This window comes from Micropterus dolomieu, linkage group LG11, assembly GCF_021292245.1.
Source record: "Micropterus dolomieu isolate WLL.071019.BEF.003 ecotype Adirondacks linkage group LG11, ASM2129224v1, whole genome shotgun sequence".
Classification (NCBI taxonomy): domain Eukaryota; kingdom Metazoa; phylum Chordata; class Actinopteri; order Centrarchiformes; family Centrarchidae; genus Micropterus; species Micropterus dolomieu.
In genome coordinates, this window is record NC_060160.1 from 11,983,770 (window position 1) to 11,993,769 (window position 10,000).

General features: G+C 43.1%; 1 protein-coding gene and 1 long non-coding RNA gene across 6 annotated transcripts in view; one reads left to right on the forward strand and one right to left on the reverse strand.

Annotated features, from left to right (window-relative positions):
• dph6 (diphthamine biosynthesis 6) overlaps positions 1-10,000 on the reverse strand; it is a 53,834-nt gene that overhangs the window by 37,525 nt on the left and 6,309 nt on the right. For 4 of the 5 annotated variants that reach the window (XM_046062093.1, XM_046062095.1, XM_046062094.1 and 1 more), the window contains exons 4-5: positions 2,962-3,035; positions 1,864-1,982 (exon numbers count right to left, since the gene is read on the reverse strand). In XM_046062093.1, coding sequence (XP_045918049.1) covers positions 1,864-1,982; positions 2,962-3,035 — 193 coding nt within the window. Of the gene's footprint in view, positions 1-1,863; positions 1,983-2,961; positions 3,036-3,373; positions 3,503-3,624; positions 3,712-10,000 lie in introns of those variants that run through there. The other variant, XM_046062096.1, reaches the window with a different exon arrangement.
• LOC123978693 lies at positions 2,826-5,976 on the forward strand. The gene is made up of 3 exons (XR_006827031.1): positions 2,826-2,898; positions 3,381-3,543; positions 5,637-5,976. It is a non-coding gene; the product is annotated as an uncharacterized LOC123978693 (long non-coding RNA).

The window sequence follows — 10,000 nt, forward strand, 5'->3', positions numbered from 1 at the left end:
CATACTACCACAGAATATCATAAGCTGTTTTGGCTGTCAGTTCAGATGCAGACTTAACCTTTGCCCTGTGAGAGTTGTTTTTTTTCTCCTCCTGAGGTCTGCACTAGTAAATCCCTCCAAATCTCTTTCTCTCGCTCACACACACATGTGCAAACACCAAAGGCCACCAGGTACGCCCTTCTGTCACCCAATCTCCCCTAAACAGCACACCTCACTGCTCAGACCTACTCCCACCAAAGCTGCAATTATATAAGTGCTTGGTAAAATGTCTTGGGCGCTTGCACCCCTATTCAATTCTCTCCTTTCAAATTACCACTGCCTCGGGACAGGTGAGGAGTCACGAGTGATAAGATCTTTCCTTTTTACCTGTAGCCAAAACACACATGCCCACATACTCACACAAACGCCTATAGTGGGAGAGCAAGATCCACACTCGGGGTGATTTTCCTTTCTAATTATAATCTTTCAAAAAATGTAGAGAATTTGCTTTTAGACAAAGTTGTGTTTAGAGAAGAAAGCTTACAAGGTGACTGAGGTCTTTAAGGTGCGGTTTTTATTCCAGGAGGGTAATTTGACATTATGATTGATCAATTAATGTTAAATACAGACTTAGATCGTATCTGGTTTCAAACGTAATGGAAATAAAACTTAATTTTCACTGGTAAACAATAATTAACATCCCACAGAATACCAGGGGGGAAAGTCTTGAGAACATTGATTCTGACCTCATCTCTCTTCTGACGGACATCTGACAAGTAGTATTACTTATTACCAAAAAGTCCTTTATCATGCTACCATTAAAAATGAGAAATGGGTCCGGCAAATAAAGCCCCAAAGATAAATGGCTTGACAAGTGCATTCCATGAGAGGTTATTTGAGCAGTGTTGAAAGCCATGCAGAGTGTCTTGAACGTGCTGCTCACCTCTGCAGGTCATCAGTCAGCCATGGACCCCTTTTCGACTGATTGCTACCAAAGGTGACAACAAGCACTTAACAGCACGTAAACAGTGTCTACATGATGATCTTTCACCATGAGTAGTTTGAGTGTAAAAAGAACCATTTTTAGCTGTAATTATCATTTATCACCGGCACTGTCAAAAGGGATCCGGCTGCACTGTCAAGTAGATGCAGGTAGGGATCTTAACATCATGTACCCAAGAAAAGAAAAAGAAAACTTTTTTTTTTTTTACTCTCTCCTGTTATTCAGTAATCTGATCTTCCTATCCTCGGGCTCCAAAACAGGCAGGTAGAGAGCAGGTGACACCACATTAACCTCTACCATCAGTGCTGAAGCAGTTGAAGAACGCAAATGAGAGATTTTAATCTTCACTTCACGGACCATGTATTGTGAACTATGCACGAGCAGAGAATGCAGTGTTTCTCTCAGACAATGGGGACATGCGTCGCTTATTGACAGGTTGCATTAATGTGCGGGGCAATCACCTATGATTATTTCTCAACTGCCAACCCTCCCCCCTTCCTCCACCCACCCACTCAGTACCACAGCGCACTTCTCTCACCACTCCTCGCTCTGTGCGTCTTATCTTTTTATATTGTTCTCTGCTTCAATACCTTCGCCGCTGGCACAAGTCTCAACACCGCTGCTAAGCCACAGATTAATGATTAGGGCATTACTCTGCTAGTCTCTCTGTTTCTCTCTGGTTACACCTCCCTTTCCACCCCTCCTATCCTTCACTTATCCAAATTCTGTCTGTCCGATCCCCATGCCAAACACCACTTAACCAACGTGGCACCTCCAGAGAAAGTAAAAAGAGAGTGAAGTAAAAAGCATGAACAGAAGGGAGGGGACATCTGAATGCTCACCAGCTGCCTGACACACAAAAGAGTGAGACACAAACTCACCGAAGGCGGCGACTTTGATGAGGATAGCATGGAGGTCAGATGATATCATCTCAGAGAGCAGGGACTCTTGGTCTTGGCGCCACAGGTAAGCCAGAGGCTGCAAACCTAGCCGCAAACATCTGGGGAACAGGTGAAAGGGCAGATGAAGAGCAGTAGGTTGTAGAAAGAGGATAAGCGGTTAATAGTGAATATATGCCAGCTTCAGAACAACTTCAAAGCCAACTGGGCTGGGCAACTTTTCCATTTGTGGGAAGGCTGCCACCCTGATAGGCTCATAGAACATGCTCCCACCTGCCACTACTGCCAGTGCCTTTATTCAAAGACAAGACAAACACAAAAACTCTATCTTAAGCTGTGGCTTGTCACATAAACTCATCCACAGCAGGTAACTGGAGCCAAAAAGTCTGCACACAAATGTCTACTGCTCAAGAAATGCCTGAGATGTTTATGTGTATGCATCTAGTGAGGGAAAACAATAGCTGACTGACAGCAGGATTTGTTAATAAGAAGAGAGCTTTTGTCCTGCAATGTGTCCAGTCTGTGTAAGTTTAGAACACAGGAGAACAAAGAGAGAGGACGGAAGGCAAAGAAAAACAGAGACAGAAAGAATAAAACAAGAACAAGAATAAGAAAGACATATGGCTATCTGTGTCACAAGGAAACCATCTCATCTTTCTGCCAATAAGCCTGCTATGTTTCACCCATAATGGGAGAGTGCATTTCTTCTATGAACAAAATCACATGACAATTATGAAACTATCAGTTTCTTTCCTTTTCTTGAAATCAGTGCTCCATAAAAACAGAGCTAGTCTAAATAAAATGGCATAAACAAAACTCAGTGTGTATATGTGTGTGTGTGTGTGTGTGTGTGTGTGTGTGTGTGTGTGTGTGTGTGTGTGTGTGTGTACGTGTTTAAACAAAACTCAGTCCAAGTTTGGAACACACAGTGAGGTAAAGACTACAGAGGATGTACTCTTTTCCTTCAGTGGACCACAGAGTGTGCGTCATTCGAGTTCAGAGGCCTAAACGCAGAGGGTGTGTGCACTTTAGTTACTAAGTGTATTCTGGATAATAAGGGTGGGTGTTTCTTCAACTTACACGTTTTCCACACGGATCCTCTGGTATTCGGAGAGAATGGCCCCTACAGACACAGCTTCAACACCCTCCTTTTCCTGTGGGGAGAAAAGGTGAAGGAAACGTAACCACAAAGATTTCTCGCCTTTTCCATTATATAGTCTGCGCAACGTGCATTGAAAAGGCTATATGATGTCACTGTCCCATGGGGCCAGATACTCCTCGCTCACCTACAATGGCATCCCAAAGTGTTATCTGAAAACCACACAAACACATGTAAACATACACACACACACACACACACACACAGACTGATACAGCAATACTGTGGGGATGTTTACTCTCTGGTCGCATCAAGGCCTTTATGGTCTGGCCCATTTCCCCAGGAGGTTTGTGTAAATGGCTCATGTGAGTGAACGTGTGTGTTTATGCGTACATGTGAGTGTGTGACTGGAGGCACCAGCACAACTAGAGGCAGTTCCTGGACCTTATCAGCAGTCTGAGAGGGAGATGAGCATGTTTGGCCGCAGCTTCCATCCTCTACACACCCAGCTGGAAGACAGAACTGCAGTGACAACTTGGAAGTATCAGTGGAGCATTGTGTCTGTGAGTGGCATCTATCTTTAATATTGCTGAGGGCTAATCTAATTGCTTTTCATATCATATTCATATTTCAGAAACACTGACACAACTATGCACTCGAGAGATCCTGACACGGCCTTGAGATGCGATCAATCTTCTCTCGCGGAAAACAGGCATGATCTGGAGTGACACAAGCAAACAAACATACATACATAGGTGCAAGCAAACGGTGCATGCTCACACCCATATATACGTAGACATACATGCACAACCCCCGTTCCCTACCTTTGTGCCCCTCCCCTACAGACACACACCTGCAGATTCATTAGAACATTACATGGGCTGTAATCAGAACGAGAGGCAAGGGTAGAAGCAGTGGAGGGATGCACAAGTCTCCAGTAAATTACCTTGTAGCCATTATCAATTTCCCTGGCTACTGGTCCTTAAGATAACCCCCCCCCCACCCACCCACCCACCCCCGTCTCCCTGTGGTCCCTTCCTGCAATTTTTCTCTGCCTGATAAACATGCTGATTAAAGCGAACAGCGTGTAAACCTTTGATACTTTCCTAAATGAAATCCATGCCCTGCCTGGGGCCTGATGCTGCGCTGCAACGCACTGTGCCTCTCTCTCACACTCTCACTCACACACACACACACACACACCTCCATGTAGGCGTGCCAGCTAATCAGATAAAGGATGTGCTCTGTGTGTGTGTGTGTGTGTGTGTGTGTGTGTGTGTGTGTGTGTGTTTGGTGTTTACGGTGCAGCAGAGGATGGGAGGTATAGAACTGAAGCTAAACACACACAAACAAACACACAGCTAGAATTTTACTCTTTGACCCAAAGTTAAACATCAAGAGGTCTTAAAAACTTGGGATTCAGTACTCAAGTTTTAATATCCCTCCAATGTGTCCAACACTGGAATATACATTACATTATAGTCAATTCCACTGCCCGGTGACAGTAATTAAGTCAGACTGATAACATTTCAGCCCAGCACAGAGCGAAAGGGGCTGCAGGCAGTGTCATGTAATTCTAGGTAAGCCTCAGGGCTAGCACTCTATTCTAATACAATGATAACCTTTTCCCTAAATACAACTGTCACTTCTTAAAGAGGCATATTAGGAGGTAAAGAGTGGGGATAAGGAGAGACAGAGAAAAAGAGGAAAAAAGATTGGAATGAGAGCGTTAAAGGAGTACGCTACATCAACACCAATTTGGTCCCTTAGTTTCAAACTTGGCAGGACTAGACTTGGCCTGACAGAATAACAAAGCATCAGAGCAACAGCAAACAACATCCTTGTCTTGTGTTTCCATCTCTCTGACTCCCCTTCTCTGTTGATGGTACTTGGGCCTCTGAGGTTCGACTCAGCCTCGGCCAATTAAATAGCTTCTCTTTTCGCTGGCTCTCATTACATTACATCATGCAGCCTTATAATACCCAGGCATACTCGCCACTAATGATAACACAAGACAAATTTCTCACACATCGCCTTGTTTTCAATGGAGACTCTAGCTAGTAGATCTTTGGCAAACAGCTTTGGAAAATGATTATTTTTGGATGCAGTTATGTTTTCATCGCTATTATAGCTATCACCAGGAGACAGACAGGAATGAGGGGGCGGCTAATGCTGCTCTGGACGCGATTTTCCAAATGCTAGACATAGTTTCTCATCCTCTGTGGGAAAGGTGGGATAAATTATTGTGAAGAAGTGGTATATGTATGTATTAATCTGAATTGATGTTTTTTATGGGAATTGTTTCATGTGTATTCATGGTGCCATAAAAAAGACAAACTTTGATTTTATAGTAGCTGAAATATTTATCAAAATGGTTTATAGTGGGAATATCTGACAAAGCGACAAGGTAGCTCATGAAGCACAGTATAATAATAAATAATAATAAAATCTTTATGAGAGCTATCTGGTTAAACGATGTTTTGACTACATTAGAGGTGGAATCCGGGTAAGAAGCTAACATAAAGATAAATCAAAGCAGAGGTCATCAGGACTCTTGTGACCCCAAGCCACTTTTCTTTCTTCATGACTGTTGGCACAAGATCCAAAGAGCGAGCTCCCTGCCTGCTCTGATTCCATGTCACTTTTCTTTTTTCAGTGTTTAATGACCCTAGCTCATTAAAAGAAGCTTCACCTGATCCAGGACCTGAGGCCCTGCATTAACTCATGCCCAGAGCGGGACTAAATCTGGTGTGGCCTTGTGCAACAGTGCAACCCCCTAGCAACCCCGTCGGAGGCAGAACAAACAAAGGCCTGGCCTGGCTTCCCCTGTCCTCTCCAGTAGGCAGAAAAGCTATTAATGAGGATCTATGGCCCAGAGCAATGGAAGCCCTCAGTCCCCCCAGCCATGTCCATCAGGGTACTTAGCCCCATGCAGTCATTAACTTCTGCTACTAATTGTCAAATTCATTAAACTAATCCTTCCCCAACATCCGGATGTCTCCCGTGGAAATGGATGGAGAGGGCTGAGTTATTAAGATGTCAGCTGTGGGGAAGATTAAGGCCAGCAGACATGCTCCACAAAGAAACGATACGGCCATTAAACTCTATATCAAGGTAGTGTGTGTGATATACTTTGTAATTATATATACATTCATCTTAGTAAGGGAGTTAAAGAGTGGTTCAAATGTATTCCCAGTCACAGACATGCCTTCAGTTAAGATATGTATCTGCCCCAAAGATACATACGCGACAATCATAAAGCAAAGAATTCGGCTTGAGAATGCAGCTATTTTATTTCAGCTCTTAGCTTAAAAGGTACTTACACATGCCACACATTCAGTCTGGGTAATATTCAACAGTCAAAGCCATTAACAGCAACCAGGGCAATTAGAAAGCCATAAAATATTAAAAATTCAATATTCATATGGAATACATCAGAACCCTTATTAGCTCTCTCTCAATGGCTGTCACAATGAGGTCTTAATTATACACCCTAACAATACACAGCTCCATTTTGCAAAATGGTGGGTTTCCAACATGCCTGTTTCAGACTGTTCTGACAACTAGGAAGCCAGCGTTGGCAGATCTTGGCTATTACAGAAACAAGGCCACAAATTTCCATTACAAAATCAGCTTTTTATCGAGTCTAAAATTGTTGACATGTACTTTCAATTATATTACTGCTTCCTGTATTTAGTATGCTTGTGTGCGGTGGCACGGAGGTCGGCAAGGAGACAAAGTCAAGAAATTAAAGTGGTTTGAATGACAGTTTGCTCAAGGGCACCAGGGTACCATCACAAGCTTTCCACTGTCATATTGACACCACTTCTAACCCCACATCCTCCTACCCCTTCCCCCTCTCTCCAACACTCCCTCTCCTCTCCATCTCTCCTTCTCTTCGTCCCTCTCTCTCAGGATCCATCAAGTAAGTGACTGGACGCGACATGGTTTTAATGTTCTCTCCATTAGATCAGCTCTAGGCCTGCTGTAATGTAATGGGATTGTTCCCCCCTGTTCCCCTACATGGTGGGAACATGAAGAGGGGGTTGGACCTTGTAGCAGCTCAAGTAGATGTGTTACAGGGGATAGGGCCAGCTAGGGTCAAGCGATTGTGTTTAATGTAATGCGGACATAGTCCCGGGGCGTGTCGGGCTGTCCTGACAACTCAGACATGCCAAACTGACAGGATGCTTGGTGTGAGCTTAGTAGGAGGAGACACTGGTTATTTGTTTTAAATCAGCTTCCTCATTACCATTCTCTACAGACACTTATACTCCAAGGTGACTCCCAGAGTTGGTGAAGGAGTGATAGGATGTGGAAGAGGTGTGTACAAGATAGAGGTTACAGTTTGGACCAATTATAATGTTTAAAGTTACACCCAATGCTTACAAGATTACATACTGCTATTACTGTATATATTGAGGCTAAAACACTATGTACAGAGTCTGATCCATCAAAATAAAGCAACAAATGGACATGCAAGCTTAGCGAATGTCTTTGTAAAACAAACACTGGCCAAAACCTTGTTCTAAAAGGCTTTCAGAGACATTCCCTTTTGGTAAATTGGTGGGGCTGTCTGTTTGAAGCAGCTGTTGAAAGACGGGCTCTTCCTTTGTGCTTGTGGATGGGCTGGAGAGATGACTCACCACGTGTCAGTCCTCAACCGTACAGAGTGGTGAAATAAGAAAAACAAACTGCTCACAAAGCCAGCTGCTCATGAACCTAAATATCCCGACAGGTTCCTGAGATGATGCAGGTCAGAGTTACAAGAAGGGGAGAGAGGAAGTAGAATAGGGGAAAGTATTATCCTCTGCTGAGGCCACGGTGCAGGTGTGACCAGCCAACAGAGGATATGACATGAGACATTGTCTCATCAACGTGATGAGTGAGGGACACTTATCAGCCCACAGCAATGTGATAAGTGACAGGCCAGCATGCACTGGTTTGGGTTGGGAGAAGAATGAAAAAGAAGCTTCAAATTTAATCAATCACCATACTACTGTAGCTTTTCATGGCTGAGTTTGTATTTGTACAGTTTTCTAGCCTGAAGTTTACACTCACATACACACTCTTTAGTCTTAGATAGTGATTCATTTACAATGACAGATCTGTTTTCTGCGATAGAGCCTGAGCATAAATATGCCATGCCGCACAGCTGGAAAATGTAGAAATTCATCAGGGTTAAAAAGTAGAGAGATTAACGTTTCACGAGTTTCCACTAGATATATATGGTTACATAAACACAGGCCAGCCAGTCATCAGGCAGGGAGGGAGAGCGCCTTGGCCAAAGCAAGCACAAAGCCCTAGTTTCAGCAGGCCAAGGACAAGGAGGCTTTCCATATCTACAAGCATGGAAAACTAAATGTTCAGAAGCAGCGGGGAGACATAAGGTTGTTTATCGATGTCCATGAATACTTGCAATTCAAGCAAACAAGTTTAGTTATTACTGGCTCTCACAAAATGTAATATTTTAACAGCCGTTTCTACATTAAACAAATTGTCATTCTGTGCGTCCAATCTCAGACGATCAACTGTTTTGGGAAATTTTTAAGATGACAGGAAATCATGTAACTTCCTCCAAACATTCAAGGTCTCGCCTCTTATCATTAAAAGGATACGGTGTTCCAATAAATAAGCAACAGCAAAAGTTTTCTGTGGGGCATAAAATAAAGTCCTAATCCCAGCTCTGTCATAGCAACATTCCCACTCGGCTGAGGTAAAAGTGTTTGAGCGTCTGAGACAGGAAGCGGCTTCCAGAAAGTGAGTAGGACAGAATCAAAGGAGGAGTCCTATGCCACAGAGAGGTAAACTGTGTCAGTTGCTTTTTCATGGTCTGTAACAACCACCTAGGCCACAGGGTACATGCACGCTCATGTACTGACATCCGTGTATATACACACAGTCACGTACTGGCCTACACACACACACACACACACACACACACACACACACACCAAAATGTAAATGTTTGTCTGGTGAGGTCAGGTTCCAGGCTCTTGGCATCTTGGCCGTCCTGTCCTCTATCCTCCATAGCGTCAGAACAGACATCATGAAGGGTTAGGGGGGGGGGCCCTAACCCTCAGAGACACACTAGAGGAAAATATAGCAATGATGCTGGTTTAACCCACTATCCAGACTCCAGACAGTGTTTTTCTACGGCTGGTTATGACATGAGCTGCGGGAGGTGATGGGGCCTGCCACAAATATTTCTTGAGGGGAATGGTTCACAAAACAAAACATAAAAGCCCTCTTAATTTCCGAGTAGATGAATGGCAGGGAGTTGAAAGACTTAGCACTTTTCCTTAGCTGTCTGTTATGAGACAGGCAGTATTGGGCCTGACTAGCTGTTGATACTGGTGAGTTTAAAAGGTTTTATTACACATTCAACCTCCTCACTGACTTCTGTTTTTCTTAAATGGCTGGATTATCCTTGAAACTCTCATGTGGGGCTGCAGAATAAAAACAACAGGCTAGAATCCAAATGGCGCAATAAGTTAGCCTGTGGAAGTCATGTGAATTCAACTTCATATTTTCAGATTAATTTGAAATTTGACTTTTAGAAGAGAAAAAAAAGCAGAGAGTGAAAAAATTTATTTTCATCTAGGGTGACAGTGAAGGCGTAACAATAGATCTCCAATGATCTAAAGTAGCAGCTGTTTTGAAAGGAAGGACATCCAAAGGCATTTTGAAGAAAAAGTGACAAAACACACAATGACAAAAATGAGAAAAGAAATCAAATTTGGTCTGCCAGGCTTGGAAAATGATCACAGATTTCCCTTCATTTTTAATAGGAATTATCAAACAAAAGAGAAATTATAGTAATATATTTTCCATAATATTGTTTTTACATCAAGGCATAATAGAACATATTAGTAAATATCTCAAATGCAAATAACCTCTAGAAACTTCTACAATTCATCCAGCATCAAAATAAAAATCAGGAGAAAAGACCATAAACATGCGTTCTTCACTGGAACAATGTTCAACCAAGCAGTGGTAGTGGCTCATGCCCTTGGCAAG